Raw genomic sequence first — 21,177 nt, 5'->3', positions numbered from 1 at the left:
CTTCTTCTTCTTACCTTGACCCGAGGATTTAGAAGAAGACGAGTGGTGATGACTCCGCGACCGAATTTGAGACCTTCCTTTCGAGAGAGACCGGGACCTAAGCGGAGTCGTGTGCCGGGCCGCCATTATCTTTAGGGACCGCTCCCTCAAAGCCTTCAGGTGCATGGCCTAACACTCGGAGCACGACTTTGGGTCGTGGTTGCGCTTGAGGCAGCACAGACAAACACAATGAGGATCCGTCACCGACATCGTCCGATGGCAGTCCTCACAAGGCTTGAACCCGGTCTTCTGGGACATCTCGACGCACCAAAGTCATACACAAAAATCTTCGACAAAGCAGTCGAATTTGGCCCAAAAATAGCCAGGATAGCTCTTCTCCGGATCAGCGTGTGGCACGGAAAGAAAAGAACTGACGTCAATGCCGGAGGGCGGCATGTATGTACTACTCCCGACGACATCACGGTGACCACGACGTTGACCGACGCCACCTACCGATGCGCAAGGGTACTGCTCGAAGAAAAATCTCCGGATCCAGTCTGACGCCTGGGGGGAAATTCTAAGGTAAGGAATCTGCAACTAAAAGTCTCTATCAGATTTATGCTACACAATCCATCTCATCCTGAAATACCCCTTTATATTTCTTCAAAGTGTTCTCTATGTTGGTCAGGCTCTGCTGATGTTCAGCCGACATTGCTGGGCTTTGCATTTCTTCCCCTAAATAACCTAGTTAATTGAACCTAGTCATCAATCAACAGTAAGTTTCCCTTTATCCCGCCAGCCCATGACATCTCTTCCTTTAATCACCAAATAAATCTTGGTGGGAATAGACTTTCCCATAAACTCTGTCTTTAAAGAAACCCATCATTTCAAATGCAAAATTTGCAAACACATTGGAATTAACATCAATCAGAATCAATTTTTATTTTTCGTTTTTTTTTCAAAAGTGCGTTTTTCCAAAATGGTAACGGGTAACCCTTAGTTCCCCGCAACATCTACTTCAACCTAACCCATGTCTACTTTAAAAAACGGTCCTCTGAAAGGCTGAACAGCGCAACCAGCAGCTAAGGTCACATCTCGTCTCAGCATGTCTATCCCTTTTATCTATTGCAGACCTTGAAATACCTGCTTCTCACTCCTCATTGCTAATGCTGTTATCTCATACTGAACTCTCCTCTACCCTGCATGTATTTGAAAAAAGCCCAACTGTCTTAATTTTTTCCCTATTTTTCCATACCCTGGGCAACCTGAAATGTTTGCTAGGTCTGCTTTTGGTTCACCGCTGTAACATAACATACTCCTTGCTCTCACCAACAACCTCTCACTCCTTCTTTACTAACATTTATCAAATCCAGTCATGTGTAGTAGAACTGCCTTCCTTTCAACTAGTGAACACCCTGGAAAGGGAAGTCAGCATGACATTTTCGTGCCTTCAGCCATGTTAACAGCTTCCTCTAACGTGGTATTTCTTGAACACAAACATTTTTTCCTGTATCTTTTCTGGAAAAAAATCCAAAGACGACCTAATCTCTCAAGTACAGTATTCTCAAAGACACATGTAGCTGCAACTATACACACATTTGTCAAATATTCATCCACTGATGTGGGACTTTGTCGTATCATGATTTTTTTTAAAACACAATTGTTTTTATAAATTTTTATGTACAACAGTGTAAAAAAATGGGAACCGTAGCTTCCAAGTGTGATTATAACAGGAAACGTCAGGATTGAATTTGAGTACCATCACAAGTACATAACACAGCTTCCGTGTTTGTGAGCAACAATAGACTTGCTCTTCTAATTTTGAACTCCAGACCATGCCTCTCAGCCATGTCTCATATGCAGGAGTAGTCTCCCAACTCCATGGTCTGCCCATGTCTTTTTTTTGTGAGAAGCGTCCCCAAGCTCAACCAAAGCTTCTTGCCTCCCAAACTGTTAATGTCTCCTGCTACCCTTAACAATATTATGGCGGGTGAGAAGTCAATGGGCCATCCCAAGACAGTGGACTAAGTGCACCACTGTATCAGTATGTCAAAAGCATGACTCATGACCATATACTTTGAAAAGAAATCTCTTATACCACCAGACATCTTCTGCAGTTGAAGGATTGTAGCTTTCCCATTTTCTATAACCTCTTAGCAGTGAAATACACCCTGCACAGCTATTCAAACTTCAGCCTAGCCAATATTGCCAGTACTGTGTCCCACCAGTCTGCATCGTCCAGGGGCCAAAAGTCCCCTGATTCCAGGAACAAAATATGAAACGTTGCATCACCTTGCCAAATTGCTTTTCAAATCTGAGGATAGATTCTTTATATTCAACACATGAACAAAAATTGTTTTGGGGTGGTTCAGTTTCTTGCAGGTGACTAAAAATATTCTGCTCAGCTCCTTCCAAAAACCCAAACAATAAGGATTTTCTTTCTCTTACCTTCATATTTCTTTGCATCAAAGGCGATTAAGTAGTTTCTGAAGTTTGTTAGCTAAGTTTTCCATTTTACGATCGGTTTCCTGTACACAGTAAGAGTGGACCTGGTTGTTCAACAGCTTTTGGTGTAGACATGCTCTAGGTCTTACTAACCTGAAGAGCTTAAAGTATTACAGGATACAGTATTTAACAACTGTTTCTTCCTTAATATTGTATTACCTTTTTATTAATTGTAACTCACTCTTATGTGCTTAAATAATAGTCTCTTACAATAGTATGCTCAACCTTCCAATCCGTTATGCACATGGCTCCCACACATGGTCTTGAAGCTGTGATCCTTAATGAATCTCTTTCTAACAAAGTTTTCAAAACAGTGATACACTACTCATCGACACTGCTCAGCAATGGACACCCATTGCTCTGTATGATAGCGGAACTATTATAAATTAGACCATTCTTCACAAGTTATTACTCTTGTACTGCAGTATTCATCTCCAAAATGGCTGCCTGACACACGTTTGACACGTGTGGTGATGCAGTACCACAACACACAGCTTTTATGCAATTTTGCAGACTGGCTGGGCTTGCTGACTCAAAATTCCTTGAGCTGGCGATGGCTGACTGACATTGTCAAAAGTCTTCCAAACCAAAAAGAATAATTTTCTTCACAAATACAACTAAGCAATTTTTGATTCTTAAAAGGTAGGATTATCATTTTTTGAATGAGGCTTGTAGAGCATCTCAAAATGTGTCTACAAATACAGCACACTTAAGAAAGTGGTCAAGGCTTTAGAGTTGGCATTCTGATTCTCTGATGACACAAATATTGCAAATACAACTCCTTAAAGAATCTTCAAAATTAAAAGATGGCTTTGATGTTTGGTTGTTGAAAAGTGTCAATCGAAGTTAGACACTAGATACGAGCACTTTTTGTTTTTCATATTTTCACTACCGAATAGAGCCATCCACGTGTCTCAAAGAAGCCCTATAGCTTCTCTCTATCATCTATAGCAGCCCCCTCACAAGTGTAGTTCTTACACCTGCTTCCTTCTTTATATCTGTTACTGTTCTGTGGGGAGCACCAAATACTAAAATGTTAATAAAATAACCCAAACTCTATTGACACCAACCTGTTAATTCAAGAAAGACTTCAAAGTATTACTTGGGATTAGGACCATTTGCAATAGTGCTGATATCAGTGAGTAGTCCAAAATAGGGAAAGGAGTAAAGAAAATATTTCACAATCAAAGATGCTTCAATTCATTATTGAAAAGGATGCTTTTACCAATGCTTTCTTATCTATCTTCTCCTTCTCAAAGATGCTACTCAATTCAGACAGTTCCAGCTGCTGAAGAACTTCTTGTACTGTAAGTGTGTCGTCCAGATCCCTAGCACCTGTGTCTGGTAGCTGAGAAAGGAACACAAAGGCATTGTCTACAGTCAAGCTTAAAATGTACTTTTTATTTATTAATTAAACACACAGAGAAAATAATGCATGCATACATACTGTATACCTTAAACAGTTCATCCACAAAATATTTCATAATAAAACCATCTAACCCATTACTTCCACAGGATGAGCTTCACAGAATAAAGAATTAAAACAAATATACAATTTCAACATGATTCTTTAGTAACCATTCCCTAAAATAATTAAAACTGCAACACAATTAATAAAAGCCTAAGAAATACTTTCTACTCCACTGATATTTCATTGGGTTCCTTGATGCATTTTATTGATGCTATTGATAGCAAGGCAGTTTGTTCAGGGGCACAGCTTCATTTGAATATTATATATGTGACTCATACACCTGCTTTCTGCAGACGTTCATATCAAGTCAGATAGAATGCCACCACACCATGTCCCTCTATGCCCCCTATAGAGAATATCCAAATCTAAATTGTATACATTCTGTCGGGTATTCCAAAGACAGAAGGTTTGAGTCTTGTCCAGTGTAAAACTGGACATACATCCAAGCAGAGCACTGTGTTTTAATGCTGCCAGGGCATGCTCCTGTGCCTTGTATTTGATAATTCAACATACTATTGTGTTAGTTTTCACTTGGGGTCAATCTAGTCTCCCAAGTCAAACCAAGTTTCCAACAGCCTCAACATAATTGCATAAGCTTGATTTGCAAAGATATATTCACATGAGCTCCAATTGGCTAGCAGTTCACAAAGCATTATCCTCAATTTCAACCTCTCAAATCCAATTGGTTTGGCACTGATTAGACCACCTATCCGCTCCCACATGAATTCTTCAATCTTAGCAAGAAACCATTTTAGGGTATGGAAAAAACTGAAGCACTGAATGGGATGACTGCTGTGATCTTTGTCTTGTGGGCCCTACCCAATGGTGTGTGCGCTTGGGTTAACAGGCCACAAGTCATTTTTAAAGTCTAACAATGTATGTAGCCATATTCATAAATAAATTACCTGAATTGAATTCTGCTACATCTTTAATAAAGTCTTATAAAATAATTGTCCATAATATAACACTCAATTTTATTTTCTATTAGCCAGGACTACATTGTTAGCAAATGCTTTGACTTTTACACGATTTTACTGGGATAAGGTTTAAAAGAATAGTAATATAAATATCGGCTAATAATGGAAAAATATTGACGTGATTGTGGAGAGAAAAAAAACGATGCAGAGTTCTCAGCTCTTCAGCAAGCTCAGAAACTAATAAAGAAAAAAATGACCGGCAGAGAGGCCTAACCTTGCTTGATGCCATTTACCACTGTGATCTTTCTAGTTTGTTCGCTTTACCTCAGTGCATACACCCTTCCCCACGTACCAGAGTCAACCTATAACAGTCACTACCCTGTCATGAATTGGCAACAGTAGCAAAAGAAAAAAAAAAATATGTCATACAATTTCAATGATCGGTGTATAACACTTTGGGGGTCATTCTAACTCTGGCGGGCGGCAGAGGCCGCCCGCCAGAGTTCCCCCGACCGAACACCTCTCCGCGGTCTGAAGACCGCCGCGGTGATTCTGTGTTTCCCGCTGGGCTGGCGGGGGACCGCCAGAAGGCCGCCCGCCAGCCCAGCGGGAAACCCCTTCCCACGAGGAAGCCGGCTAAGCAGACACTGAAATTCTTTGTGGGGTCCTCTTACAGGGGCCCCTGCAGTGCCCATGCCATTGCATGGCACTGCAGGGGCCCCCAGGGGCCCCACGACACCCCATACCGCCATCCTGTTCCTGGCAGGCGAACCGCCAGGAACAGGATGGTGGTATGGGGTGTCTGAATCCCCATGGCGGCGCAGCAAGCTGCGCCGCCATGGAGGATTCCTGAGGGCAGCGGAAAACCGGCGGGAGACCGGCGGTTTTCCTGTTCTGACCGCAGCCAAACCGCCGCGGTCAGAATGCCCTGCGGAGTACCGCCAGCCTGTTGGCGGTGCTCCCGCCGACCCCGGGGGTCGGAATGACCCCCTTAATCTGTATTACATTGTCCTTTGGGCAATAGGACATATTTTTGTGTTGGTCACAATGGAGCCTTTCTTAATGTGCATTGGTATTTATCTTGTGTATATGTTTCATGTATATTATAATCAGAAATAAACAAACGAAATTAAATAAATGGTAAGGTTCTACACGTTTCATTTATTCCGACTTATGTAACACTGCCCAGCTGTCCTGGTTTCTGAAAAATAAAGATTGAATTACCCTTGTCTTGTCGTCAACATGCTTTGAAGGATCTTTTTGGTTGGTTAAGAGGTCAAACAAAATCAGTGAACCTATAAAAGACAAAAAGATTTGTGAAGTTAGCTTGCAAGTGACGGCTTAGATTTTAAGGAGAATAGGGTTTCAGCATTGTGCCCCAGCAGTATATGATGCTGCATCTCCATCACCTAAGCACAGCCAGTAATGTATTATACATGTATTCTATTTTAGGAATTCACTCATACAAACAAAATCAGATTACTTACCTCATAACCAATGCTTAATAAACTGCACTCGCGGGGCGTGGCTTGAGCGTCAAGATGGCGGTCGCACCTGAAAGGTGCTCCGGACCCCTCCGTCATCCGCTCGAGAAACGTGCACAAATCGGCCCTCCCCGGAGGAGGTGAGAGACGGTGGAAGATCAGGGAAGCCCCCGGGGCAAAAGAGTCGTGTTCCAGAGTTCGCGGACCCAGGGAGAGCTGAGAACTGACGGAGCGTCCCGCACCCAAAATGGCGGGCGCTCCGAGCGCATAAAAGCGGCCGGTGAAGCGGCGACGATCGGGACCGCGGGCGGCTGGCCTGAAAAGGAAAGAGAACCAGAAAGACAGCGCGCGGGTCCAGTGATACCTGGCAAAACTGAGGGGGGGAAGAGGAGATCCCTGGCATAAGACGTCTCGTGCCCAGATGGCAGGCGCTCAGAAGACAGGAAGCAACAGAATCTAAAGGCCTCGGCGGGGTGAGGCCCGCGCCCCCGTAGCCGGTGGGGGAGAGGAGGCAGCACCGAATCGGAAAGACTGGAGCAAACCTGAAGACCCGGAGAGCACTGGGAGCGCCCCGAAAGACGACGACAGGTAGTAGCGGCCTTCTCGCTTTATCTTCCTCTTCCCCTCCCTGCTGGTGAGCGGCTGCCGCCCCTGGGACCCCCCCTCCTCTTGAGGGACCTAATGGAGAAGACGCCGGGGCCTCGGAGGAAGGGGGGGAACGTTTACCCCCCGTGACTAACAACCCTCGGTCACTGGGAGCTCAGGATCTGGGGGTGTGAGGTGGACAAGGTGAAGAACGGACCCTAATGGCAATGCTGGCATGAAGAAAAACGGAGGTTCTTGTGATCAAAGGGCGAACTGGGACACACCAACAGAAGCAAGCACACTGGTAGAAGTGGGTATTCCGACAGAAGCTGAGGAGAAAACGGCATGGAAATAACCCACAAGCAGGCTCAACAAGGTAGTTAAAATGGGCAAGGACAGGCAAACCCGCCCCGCCGAGGCGCAGATGCGCATCGACCAATTCGCCACGGGCCCCAGTGGAACCTCGAAAGATGACCGAAAGACAGAAAGTGGTGAAGGAAAATAGGCCGGGAACAGTGACCTGGCAGCTATTCTTCAAGCAATACAGTCTTCCCAAGAAGCGGTGGAAGGCAAAATTGGAGAAGTGAGGGTGGGTGTGGCCCTGGTGAGCCAAGACCTTCGTAATGCTACAGCGAGGATTGCGGAAACGGAGACCAGGATCTCCACGGTGGAAGACGATCTGGCGGCCCTCAAAACACAGGTATCAACGCTAACAACTCGGACAGCGGAGCTATACCGAAGGGCCGAAGATGCTGAGAATAGATCCCGCCGCAACAACCTCAGAATTGTGGGACTGCCCGAAAACACCGCCGCATCCTCCCTGGCCATATTCCTGGAGGACTGGTTCCGGTCCTGGTTGCCCCGGGATCTCCTGACACCCTGGTTTGCGATTGAACGTGCCCATCGGGCCCTGCAGGCCAGACCCCCCCCAGGCTCTCCACCAAGGCCAGTGATCCTTAGACTTTTCAATTTCAGAGACAGAGATGCGATACTCCAAGCGGCAAGATCCAAAGGAGACCTGCATTGTGAGGGGACCAAAGTTATAGTGTTCCCAGATTACACCAAAGATGTTCAAATGCAACGCCGCTCGTTTATAGAAATTAAACAAAAACTAAGGGCGATGGAGGTGCTGTACCGTCTTCTCTTCCCGGCCAAGCTAAGGGTGGTTCACAGCAACAAGACCCACTTCTTTGAATCCCCTGATCAGGCCTGGAAATGTCTAACCGAAGAGGTCCCGATGGGCCTTAGTGGGGGAGAACGGCGACTGGCACTTACAGGCCAGCAAGGGAACAACCAGACGCGACGGCCCGGGGGCCCCGCCGGAGAACTCGCTCCAGAAGGCGCAAGGAGGAGGGAGAGTCGATCTCGGGCTCCCCCCGAGGATCCGCAGAAGAATCAACCCAGGGGCCTGGGGTAGAAGAGAGACCGAAACACAAGGGAGTGAACCGGAGCTCCCCGGGTCCTGGAGAACAGCTCCCCGGAGCAGCAGATGACACTGACCTCTCACATAGTCCAGTGATGTAAATCCTTCTCCGGAGAGAGGAAAGTTGGACCAGGAGGTGGTCATGAAGCTTGGGTTCAAGCATTACAAAACGTAACACTTCTTAATCCGCAAAAATGGAGGGGTCCACCATAGCTCAGACACTAAAAGTTATCAGCTCGTCATGTTTGGGAACGGGCTGTTGGTATTGGGCGACAGATGCTTCTGGGGGGAAGTATGGGGTGGGAAGGGAGTTGGGGGACATGTTTGGTTCTATCCAGACAACAGGCTGTTGTTACTGTTCTTTATAGTTAATGTAGGTCTATGGTCTCCGCTACCGGCTGGGAACAATAGCAATAGGTCATTTAGACACAGAAACACTAGGAAAGAACCGAGGGAGAAAGCATTGAGGTCAAGGTGCGGAGGGGTAAAAGGGGAGGAATGGGGATGACTCACATAATGTCTTGGAATGTCAATGGGCTCCTTGACAAGATTAAAAGGTCAGCAGTGCTCACTTACATTCACAGACATAAACCTAACATACTCCTGATGCAGGAAACACACCTCATGGGGAACCAATGCCCCTTCTTAGCCCATAAAGGATTGGACAGGGTATTCCATGCAGGGTTTATGAGCGGCTCAAGAGGGGTTGCAGTACTGCTGCATAACTCATTACCTTTGGTAGTGAGACAAGAATGGAGAGACCCACAAGGGAGGTACGTGGCGGTCTCGGACACAGTAGAGGGCCAGACAATGAATATTGTGAGCGCCTATGCTCCCCCAAACATGGTGCGTAAAACTCTAGATCTGACAAGGTTATTAGCGGAACTGCCCCCTGGGAACACGGTAATAGGGGGCGACTTCAACGCAGTCCCAAACCCAGGGCTAAACACGAGCGGGGGACCCTCAGCTCATAGACAGGCCTTGGCCACTAGTCTGAAAGGATGGATGACATCAACAGGGCTCTGCGATGCCTGGAGGGCGTGGCACCCGAGACGCAAACAATTCACACATAGGTCGGCAGCCCACAGCACACAATCCAGGATTGACCTGGTGTTTGTGTCAGCCAGGGAATGTGGACACCTCTCCCACATCGAGATCCTACCTTGTGGGATCTCAGACCACGCGCCGGTTCGGCTCAAGATGGGCCTGGCTGACCCGCTGATCCGCCCCATATGGAGACTAAACGCATGGCATTTACAAGACGAGGAAGTTGTAGATAGCCTAAGGGTGTCGCTACGCGATTATTTTAAAACTAATGAGGGCTCGGTGAGATCACCGGGAACCCTATGGGTTGCAAGTAAAGTAGTAATGAGAGGGACAGCTAAGGGCCTGATCCGTGCTCGGGAGCGCGCCCGCGACTCCCGCATCACTCAGCTGGAGGCTCGTGCCACTCTTCTTGAGACAGAACAGGAATCACACTTGGACGAACAGATAACTAGAAACCTCTTGCTGATCCAGGAGGAGATACGTAGTCTATCCCTAGAAACGGCAAAACACATGCGGCGCGCCTCCACGGCTCGAGTGTACGGTTGGGGCAACAAAACAGGGAAACTACTATATTGGTTGATTTCCCAACAACAGGCTCCTCAAATCGTCCCTGAGATCTGCAATGAACAAGGGGAACGGATGGTTGGGCTCCAAGAGGTGACAGAATTCAGCGAACGTTTCGATAAGGCCTTATATCAAGCGACAAGTCCGGAGGTTAGGGGCGCCCCAGACGGGTTCCTGGCAAATTCTTCACTCCCGGTTCTACCCACTGTCAATGTACGGGCTTTGGAGGAACAATTCACGGAGGCGGAGATCAGCGACGCCATAGCGGCAATGGGGGTGGGGAAAACTCCCGGGCCCGATGGGTTTCCTCCAGAATACTATAAAAGACTCAAAGAGGAACTGGTTCCCCACCTAATGAATCTCTATGCTGAGGTAGACCAGAAGGGCACCTTTCCAGACGGACTAGGCGTTGCCACCATTGTCGTACTGTCTAAGACCCAACCCCCCTCCCTCTCCTGCGCTGACTATAGACCCATATCTCTCATCAACAGTGAAGTAAAGATCTATGCCACGATGTTGGCCTCCCGCCTCAAAAGGGTGTTGCCCTTACTGGTGCACCCAGATCAATGCGGTTTCATGGCCGGACGTAGCACGCGCCACTGTATACGAAGGTTCCAGGTGGCCCTTGCAGGGCAACATCGATTGCCCCAGCAATTGGCTCTCCTATTCATTGACTTTGAAAAGGCATTTGACTCAGTTAACTGGGAATTCCTTTTCGCAGTGCTCCGGCGTGCCGGTTTCGGGCCACGGTTTCGTAGACTGGTCCAGGCCTTGTATGCCAGACCCATGGCGCGGGTACGGGTCTACGGAGTCTAGTCATCGGCCTTTCCGATACATCGGGGAACTCGACAGGGCTGCCCCCTCGCCCCTCTCCTTTTTGCTCTGGCCATTGAGCCATTGGCGGGAATGCTGAGAGAAGATCCGACTTACCAGGGTTGGAAATGGGGCCCCTCTTGTGAAGACCGAGTGGCCTTATACGCGGATGATGTCCTATTATACATGGCAAACCCGGGAGTGACCGGACCCCGAAGCTTCCAGTTGCTGCGGCTCTTCGAGGAGGCCTCGGGGCTCAAAATGAACCCCTCCAAATCGGTACTGGTCCCTCTGACGCAGTCACAAGACTGCTTTGATTGGCAGAAGGTGGTTCCATTGCGTCGGCTAAGTTTTAAATACTTCGGGATATGGGTCGCACTGCTCCCTGAGTTGTCCTGGTCCCTGAACCTCAACCCACTGGTGTCTCGCATACGGGAAGACCTTAAGCATTGGCATTCATTGCCTCTGAATATTCTGGGCCGTATAGCCCTGTACAAGATGATGATCCTACTGCACCTCTTATATGCGGTCCAGACCTTACCATTCACTATCCCACGCTCGTGGTTTAAAAAGCTGGATGAAATCACCACCTCCTTTATGTGGGGAGGGGCGAGACATAGGGTAGCGGCCCGGAACTGCCGAAGAGAGGTATATGATGGGGGATTGGGCATGGCCGACCCCTACCTGTACTACCTGGCGACACAACTCCTGGTGGTGCATGATTGGTTCAACGGAGGTTGGTCAGACCCAGCATATCAAGTAGAGTTAGACGCTTTAGGGTACCCCCATATCCTGGATGTGTTATATGGGGCTCCGATCCCCAAAGATCTGGAGCCCATCACCAAAGCGGTATTCTTGGCATGGAGAGCGGCTCTAAGGCATACTGGCTGGAACAAAGTGGTTACCCGGCAAACACCGCTGTGGCATGGCAGTTGGCTGAGAGAGACAGCTGGGCTGAAGGGATTCGGGAATTGGGACACACTGGAAATATCCTTGGTTGGGGATGTGTGGAAAGGAAGTTTGATGAAGTCCTTCCAAGAAATGCAGCAAGAGTTCCAGCTATCCCCGAAACAATTCTTTAGATACCTCCAGCTCCGACATGCCCTTGCTAGGCACCTGAAAGAAACATCCCAAATACCGGAATTTAACCCAGTTGAGGCCAAAACACTTATGGGCAGCCCGGGGAGGAAGGGGGTCTCCCAAATCTATAAAATGCTGATCACAAACGCACCCGGGGACCTAGACCACCTTAAGAAGGGCTGGGAGAAATGGGTGGGACCACTTGAAGAGGAAGACTGGACGGAGGCACTGATGGCCCCCCCGGACGCTGGTGGTATTGACGTGGTTGAGGGTGACACAATTCTATTTCTTACACAAAGCATATCTGTCTCCAGATAAGACTATACAAGATGGGAGCCCTCGGTTCTAGTTGATGCCCGCGATGCAAGGAAGACAAAGCTGACTTCTTTCATAGGACATGGTCCTGCCCCGTGATTCAGAGGTTCTGTGAGGGAATAAATCATGAGCTGAACAATGCCTTGGGATCATCACAGGTACTGACCCCCAAAACGATACTACTGGGGGTGATAAATGACATGGAGGGATCTAGATCAGATAAAACATTGGTTGGAACAGCGACTGCGGTTGCAAAGAGAGATATAGCAGCCGCTTGGAAGACTGCCAAAGGTCCCTCCCTTCAGAAATGGAAAAGGGGGGTGGACTGGTGTGCAGCCCAAGAAAAAAAGTGGTATATGAATCAAGGGGATGCCCTCATAAATACGAGAGAATATGGGGGAAATGGGTGGGACTGCTAAGCTAAAGGGGATCAGACCAAATACATACACACGTTCCTCTCTCTCTGTACTGGTAAATTGTGGTGAGGTGACTCCTCCTAGATGTTTCGAACACACAAATGTTAGATCAGAATTAACTGTCCAGTCGGTGTCAAATAGACCAAGGTTTGTAAGTTACTTGTATATTTTACCTGTACCTTTTTCTAAAACAATAAAATTTGTTTATAAAAAAATAAATAAACTGCACTCGCTCACTACTGAATACCGTATGCTGTAAAGTAACATGATCCTCCTGATTCACATTTTCCCTCTTGCAACAAAGATCAGAAATAATGTCCATAGAAAAACCCAAGGAACTGGCAATGTTGGAAAGAAGAGTACACGATAATGTCTCAACATCTATATACTGCTACACATCTTTCTTCACCACAGTACCCTCTGATCCAGGCCCCAGGGAATCGTAATGTGGGGTTCAGCAGGAGATGGCTAATCACATTGTACATAAGAAAAATAAGTTAAGGGCACAGGATCCTACAAATCATTTATTATAGTAATGTGGCTGTTCCCTGATGTCTGGCTGCAAGCCACCCATCATCATCTAGAAGCAACCAGGATTCAGGCAAAGTGTTTGAAGAGGAAAACCTTTATGAAGTGTGATTGATTGTGCAGTGATGGTAAGAAGATAGACAAGTGGAGCCTCTTGAAGTTTCCTACAAATCCAGCTCCCTGCTTCTCAGTCCCTCTCTTCCCTTCCGTTTTGTATGTGTAGATTCAGTCCAACATGCATGCACTGCAAAAGAGCGGGGAGGGCAGGGGTGGCCCTGGTCATGTATTTTTTTTTTTTACAAAGTATAGTCAAACACTGTGGAATGTGAATGTCAGTGAAACTCTGAGAAGATCTTGCTGTTTTCCGAGGTGAGTAAATAATAATTTTTTTTTTTTTTTTAAAAGAGTGACAAAAAAGGGCCCAACTTAAAGGACACAAAAAAACGAGCAAAACTGAGAGTGAAACATTAAAAACAACAGACAAAAACAGGCAACGCAACTCACATGTAGACACTTAACATATCAGAAAATGTCCAATGCTTAAATCCTTTTTAAGCATTGTGTTGGGAAAAGGTCATTTAGAATCCCTGGAAAATATTAAAGCAACTCCTGACGTGTTTTGGTTTCAGAGCTAATCAGAGTTTAGCAGGTTATTCCAGGGCTCAGGATAGTACTCAGTGAAAATCAAACCAAAATGCTTGGAAGATTAAAATGAGTCTTAATTTACGCAAAATCAAACATGATACCCTAAGTAGCTACCATTTAATGATGTGAAGCACTTCAAGCGAAACACCTCAATAATTTGTTCGTATCAAGACCAAGCTAGAGTTTCGAGAGTGGAACACTGAACTGAGAATGCAGTCATTGCCTCTATAAAATGAGAGAAAGGGATCTGAAATCCAGATGACTTGCCATTTGTAGAACCTCACTGAATAGTACGACTGCTTAGTTTACAAGTGCCTGATACTTCAGAAATATGCTACTCATGTATATAGCACGCTTCCATAGCAGTAATGAAACAACATAAATTCGGTACCCGTTGTAGGTGTGAGTTTGCAAGGCTGGCTGTACCTGAATAGGGCTGGAGAAAGGCAAAATATACTCTGAATGAAATTCTGGCATAAAAAGCAAAAGGTGTGGTGACCTAAGAAAGGGACTTAAACGGTCTCGCAATAGCAGTAACAAGCAGTTCCTGCACCTCAGTAAAGAGAATTCATCCTCGTTGTTGTGTTCACTTTTTGTTTATACATTTCTTGGGCCCTAATAATGGCTTTCCTCGAGTGGTATACTTGGGGACAAGGGGGAGATTTCTACCACTTCAAGTGATTCGAAGCTGCTCAATGTTACACCACTTGGTAATCCCGGGAAAGCTCTACTGGGTTAATTTCTTCACCATTAAAAAAAAAAAACACCTTTGAGGGCAGGAGCTGCAACTAATTGTTAGTCCCAGCCCTAACTACCGCCTTAATCACCAAGGGGGATGGCCAGACAGTGTCGACCCTCCCTTCTGAGGGCGTTCATGCTGATAGGAAACAAAATCAAATTTATTAGCACAAAGGAGCCCTTTTCCAGATGGCATATTTCAGCACAATATCCCATATCTAAAACAAACAGAAACCTAGAAGCTTGGAAAATAGAGTAGTTTCACACTTTCCCAACTTGCATCAACTCCATCAGCTCGTTTCAGGACTGGGAATCAGACCCAGAGGACGCATCTTTCTAATTAGGAGATACCGCCTTAACTCTTCACCTATGCAGAGGAAAAAGAATCAACCGAATTTGGGGTCTCGTTCTGTAACATAAGTCCGATATGAACGCTTTTTTAACAAAGGTGTTTTTATTGCGATCAGTACAATAAGAAAGGCAGTGAAGACATTACAGTACCAAGGTACATTAAGACAATACATTGACATATAGTATCGTTATCACATCCAATCCCAAAGTCTGAAAAAAACGAGAAACTATCTAGGCTGACTTATTGGAGATTATCATTGTGCTATTTTAAGCGTTCTGGAGCCTGGGTGGTGCCGAAGTTCCGGGTAGGACGTTGGCGGTTGGATCAGTGGGAGCCGGACATGAGCTCTGTTTTTGGGTTGTTATTGACAAATAAACTACATTCTTAGGATTACTCGAAATCATATCTTCAGTTTTAACACTGGCGACGAGGGAGACTAACAACCCGGAACCCACGTACTGTTTTTGCTTTGGAATCGAGCTGCAGGTTTCAATTGGATATCCGACGACCGGCTCTCATACTGGGAATAACCACCGTTCCTGAAGGTCTTTAGTGTTCATTCTTCCATTTCTTGAGCATTTTTGAGCATTTTCTAGCCGTCAAGCCGCCGCTTTTGGATGTGAGCGCGTGGTTGATTTCGTTGCTGCTACGCAGTTTATTCAAACCGCCGCTGCCCGACGCTGCCTATTTCTTCCGGATTCACGGTCAGCTGTTCTTTGTTATTCTGTGGTAATATCCTGTTGTTCATCGTGTGGATATTTATTTTACAACGATTGCAATTGGTTCAACGCTACGTGTTTTCTGGCCTCAGCTGTTGCTAGGCAGAATTTCGAACATCGAGAAATAAACTAGACTACGTCCATTGACTCCTTTTGGGGGAATTTTACATCCAGTGTTGAAATATTTGCAATGAGTAGCTTGTTGTGATTTCTTAACTGTAGTTCTAAATTATTTTACAAAATACTAAAAGAAATGTTCATTACTGCGTTACTGCCTTAAGAATTTTGTTGGAATATAGGGTTACTCACTATATACTTATATATATATATTTTTCATTGTTTGCCATGGCTACACCAACAATGTCTCAACCACCTCCCTTTTTACTGGACAAAGGTGATCCAATTCTTCCATGGAAGCGATGGAAGAATCTTTTTGACTCGTACCTTATAGCCATAGGCGGTGAAAAGTTCTCCCCAGCTAGAAAACAAGCTGTGCTTCTACACAATCTTGGGATTGAAGGCAGGAACATATATGACAGTCTGGAACCTTTGACAATCGGTGGAGCTGATGGTGAACCCAGGGATGTCTATGAGATGTCGGTAGCAATGTTAGCAACCCATTTTGAATCCAAAATAAACGTCGTTCTGGAAAGACATAAGTTCTTTGCCAGATCCCAAGGCAATACTGAAAGTGTGGGAAATGTCATTGCTGCGTTGCGTACATTAGCGCGCACTTGTGACTTTGGTGAGATTACAGACTCTCTTATACGTGATCAACTAGTGCGTTGCACCAACAACAAAAGAGTACAGGAGAAACTGTTGACTAAGAATCCCGGTTTGAGAGAGGCAATTGCAATTGTTGAAGGCATGGAAAGTACGAGTAACTGGATCAAAGAAATGAATCATTCTGATGGAGACAATCTCTCTGTGATTCAAGAACCGAGAATCCAAGAAGAAGTTTTGAGAGTTGGCATAGACAACAAGACGCAAACATTTAATCAAGACAAAAAAAGAGACAGTAAATCTTTACGTTGTTACCGCTGTGGTAACATGGGTCATGCAGCTAATAGTCTTAGTTGCTTTGCACGAAACTCTGTGTGCAGAAAATGTGGAAAGAAAGGCCATTATGCCAGGGTGTGCAACAATGACAAAAACAGCATAGATTCGGTCACTGGAAGTATTAGCAAAGTTGTTTTATATGTTGGGCAAGAGGTTGATTCAATGGAACATAACGTTAGTATGATTGATGGTGGGCCAGTGGTCATGCCTGAATGTATTATTGAACTTGACAATAAGGCTGTATCTGTTCTAGCAGATTCGGGTTCTCCATATACCATGGTTGGCGATAAGAACTGGCAGACAATTTTTGGAGAGACCTTGAATTCGCTTATTGAACCTGACATCAACCCTGTCAGTTATGGAGGTGCCAAAATTGATGTAGTGGGGTATAAGGTTATGAAAATTCGGTTTCAAAACAGAAGCACTGTGGGGAAGGTTTATGTGGCCAAACGGGGCAATAATTTACTAGGTTGGCGCCACCAACGAGACATGGGTATTAAGTTGGATCCTAATTCAGAGAACCAGGTTATGGTGGTGACAGAGGTAGATGAACCTTCAGAAATTTGTTTGGAATTCCCTAGCGTGTTCAGCGACAAATTAGGTTGTTTGACAAATTTTGAACATAAAATTATCCTTAAGAAAAATGTATCCCCTGTTGTTCACAAAGTCAGGAGAGTACCTAAGTTGATGATAGAGCCATTGAAGGTTGAACTTGACAAGTTATTAGAGGCAGGTGTCATCGAAGAGATAGAATCTTCGGAGTGGCTTGCCCCCGTTGTTTTGGCATCGAAAGACAATGGAAAACGGATCAGTTTGTGTGTTGATCTCAGGGACCTTAATAAGTGTATTTGGATAGACCGTCAACCTCTACCTAATATTACTGAAGAGTTATCATGTTTAGGTGGATCTAAGGTATTCAGTGTGTTGGATTTATCCTCGGCCTATCATCATATAGTGTTGCACCCCTGAGTCCAGGCATCTCACATCCTTTGTAACACCTTTAGGTGCGTTTCAGTTTTTGAGGATGCCTTTTGGGCTGGCCTCTGCGGCTGTGTGTTTCCAACGCATAATGAAGAAGATTTTAGGGAGTATTTCTGGCACATTATGTTTTCAAGATGACATATTGATTCACGGTGGAACGGTGAGAGAACATGACAAAATATTAAGAGAAGTTTTGGGCAAATTAGCAGAGGCCGGTCTTACTGTAAAAAAAGAAAAGTGTAAATTTAGAGTTACCTCGGTAACATACTTGGGGCATACCATCTCTGGTGAGGGAATCAAACCGAAGTTGGAATTGGTTGATTCCATAATCCGTGCTCCTGAGCCTGAGAATAAGGATGGTGTGAAGTCATTTCTAGGGTTGGCAGAATATTATTCCAAATTTATTCCCAATTTCGCTAGTGTGACTCAACCATTGAGAGCATTGTTGAAAAAGGGTTGTGAATTTATTTGGAGTGAGGAGTGTGAGACTGCTGTTTCGCTTGTAAAGAGTAGTATTGGGAAGATGCCTACCTTAGGGCATTTTGACGTGTGTGCTAAAACATACCTGTACACTGATGCGAGTATTAAAGGGTTGGGGGCTGTTCTTACCCAGAAGGAGGGTTGTGAAGATAAAGTAATTGCTTTTGCTTCCGTTCCCTTAATGAAACAGAACATTATTCTGTCATAGAAAGAGAAGCTCTTGCGTGTATGTGGGCGATCAAACACTTTAAGTTTTATCTTTGGGGACTACCCTTTGTAGTGAGAACTGACCACAGGCCTCTCGTACATATTTTCACCCCTAAAAAGAGTGAGATGTTGACTCCTAGAATACGAAGGTGGGCGGAGGGTTTATTGGAGTACAATTTTGTTGTAGAGTATGTACCTGGTCCGAGGAATATAGTAGCAGATTTTCTGTCCCGCTCCTCAGTCGACAGTAACGAAGATGTGAGTGAGGAGACTACTATCAGCTGGGTGAGAGAAAAGGCTATTAATGAAGAAGAATGAAAGGTGGCTGTGGTTAGAGATTTGGATAGACATAAACTTGAAGGGTTTATTGTCAAGGGATGGCCAGAGTATAAGGATGTTCCTGACTCTTTGAAAGGGTTCTGGAATGTGAGGAATGAACTCTCTCTTAGTGAAGGAGAATTGTTTAGAGGAGGCAAGCTCATACCTCCTGAGGGTGTGAGAAACAAGATTCTGAATCTAGCTCACGAAGGGCATTTAGGTAGGAGTTTAACTAAGTCTAGACTTAGAGCCATTTACTGGTGGCCAGGGTTGGACCGTGAGGCTGAGGCAGTAGTGAAGGATTGTTTGAGTTGTGCCAGTAATGACAAAAGCAAAGTTGTGACGAGAGCTCCACTGTCTCCTGTAGAAGTTCCTGAGAGAACTTGGATGAAATTAGGTTTCGATTTTATGGGTCCTTTCCATCTCCTACCAGCGAATGAACATTATGTTTTGCTTTTGGTGGATTATACGTCCAAGTGGGTAGTGACCAAATGTGTGAATTCTGTAAATACTCGTACCGTGATTGAGTTTCTCGAGGAGGAGTTCTCTAAGGAGGACATACCTAGCCATTTAGTCACAGACAATGGAGTACAGTTGACTTCACAAGAGATGAGGCATTTTTTGGACTCTCTAGCTATTGTGCATTTGAAGACGGCTTTGTATTTACCACAGGCTAATGGTCTAGCTGAACGCATGAACAGAATGGTCAAAGCTTGTGTACAAGAAGCTATTGAGACTAGAACTCCTTTGAATAGTCTTCTAAGGGATTTGTGGTGGGCATATCGTAACACTCCGAACAGCATCACCAACATAGCTCCTTTTGAATACATGAGAGGAAGGTTAGGTTGCTCTAGGTTGTTTCCAGCTTGGGTTGTTAACAATTCAGCTCGTTTTGATCTTAATCAGGAGAAATTTGACATGGCACCTAGTCTCAGGAAGAAATATCAATGTAATTACAAATTGCGTTTCGATTCTAAACATTGCGTTGTTAATGCTAAGTGGAAGGTTGGGGATGTGGTGTTAGTAAAGAGCCCTTGCTTTACAACCAAAGGGAAATCTTTCTTCAAAGGCCCTTTTTGTATTAAAGAAATAAAGGGAAACAATGTGATTCTGGACAATGGAGATACATGGAGCATGTCTAGGATCGTGAAGTGGAAAGGAGTGGGGGAAAACTCCAACTTTCCTGTTTTGCAAGAACAAAGAGGAAAGTTCAAGGGGACATCTAAGGAGTCATCACACACTAAAGCTTCATCCAGATTACGTTCCATACCTCTCTGGATGAAAGACTATACCACGTGACTCTCTTGTTATGTTTTTGTTGCTGCACGTCAGGTGTCACCGCTCTCAAGAATACGTCAGGTGTCACCACTCAAGAATTCATCCAAGTTACGTTTAACCACTTTGGGAAAAATGTTATCATCTTGTTCTTTTGTATATTGTTTATCATTGTTTGTCATTGGGATGTTTTGTGAGGGAGGGGGGATGTGTTGTAATGCTTGGAATGTAAATACATGCGCTAAGCCTGGAATTTCGGTAGCATCGAGACTCGCGTTCTGGAGCCTGGGTGGTGCCGAAGTTCCGGGTAGGACGTTGGCGGTTGGATCAGTGGGAGCCGGACATGAGCTCTGTTTTTGGGTTGTTATTGACAAATAAACTACATTCTTAGGATTACTCGAAATCGTATCTTCAGTTATAACAGTCTGAAAAAAACGAGAAACTATCTAGGCTGATTTATTGGAGATTATCATTGTGCTATTTTAAGTTAAAAAAAAACTTCCATGAACAAACAAACGTATTTACAAGCAGCAGTGAGGAGACAGACCAGGGCCTCACTTAGGGCATATGCCCATGTTTCTGTTCCCCCAGTTGGGGGGGGGGGGGGGAGCACACGGAGGTGGGCCCTTTTTTGTCACTCTTTTTTTATTTTTTATTATTTACTCACCTCGGAAAACAGCAAGATCTTCTCGGAGTTTCATTGAAATGCACATTCCACATTGTTTCACTATACTTTGTCAAAACATAATACATGCCCAGGGCCACCCCTGCCCTCCCTGCTCTTTTGCAATGCACACATGTCGGACTGAATCTACACATACAAAACGGAAGGGGAGAGAGGGACTGAGAAGCAGGGAGACCTAATCTTTTCATTATGGAAAGCTACAACAAAGGCAGCTTGTTTGACTTAACGTTGTGAAAACATATGCTAAATCCAAAGGGCCATAATTGGTGAGATATTATTATATATACTGTGTTACATCCTGTAGACAGGTACTTTTCTATATAGATTCTCACAGATTACCATGGTAAGCATAGGTTTTGGCGAAGGTCACCCTCTATGAAAAACACAAAGAAGGAGGATTTGCATTTTGATCGTCCTCGTTAAGCACTTTTTGTAACGTTGTACAAAATTGTTATTTTAAGACTGGTGCATGATGGCTGCCATGGGGTAAAGTGTATGCTTAATACAATAGGCTTGAGTTGGTTATACTCAAAGTCACTGGAATTCTGAGCAGAGGAAGACCAAATTATGCAGCAAGAAAAGGCAAATATG

The 21,177-nt window shown here is 45.1% G+C and overlaps 1 protein-coding gene across 2 annotated transcripts in view; it reads right to left on the bottom strand.

Moving 5' to 3' along the window:
* Positions 1-21,177, bottom strand: part of DDHD2 (DDHD domain containing 2) — a 440,822-nt gene that overhangs the window by 207,534 nt on the left and 212,111 nt on the right. For both annotated transcript variants that reach the window (XM_069213949.1, XM_069213948.1), the window contains exons 9-10: positions 6,097-6,167; positions 3,710-3,832 (exon numbers count right to left, since the gene is read on the bottom strand). In XM_069213949.1, coding sequence (XP_069070050.1) covers positions 3,710-3,832; positions 6,097-6,167 — 194 coding nt within the window. The remainder of the gene's footprint in view (positions 1-3,709; positions 3,833-6,096; positions 6,168-21,177) is intronic.

This window comes from Pleurodeles waltl, chromosome 11 (assembly GCF_031143425.1).
Source record: "Pleurodeles waltl isolate 20211129_DDA chromosome 11, aPleWal1.hap1.20221129, whole genome shotgun sequence".
NCBI lineage: Eukaryota > Metazoa > Chordata > Amphibia > Caudata > Salamandridae > Pleurodeles > Pleurodeles waltl.
Note: the sequence above shows the minus strand (reverse complement) of the source record. Positions and strands in the feature narration are given on the sequence as shown.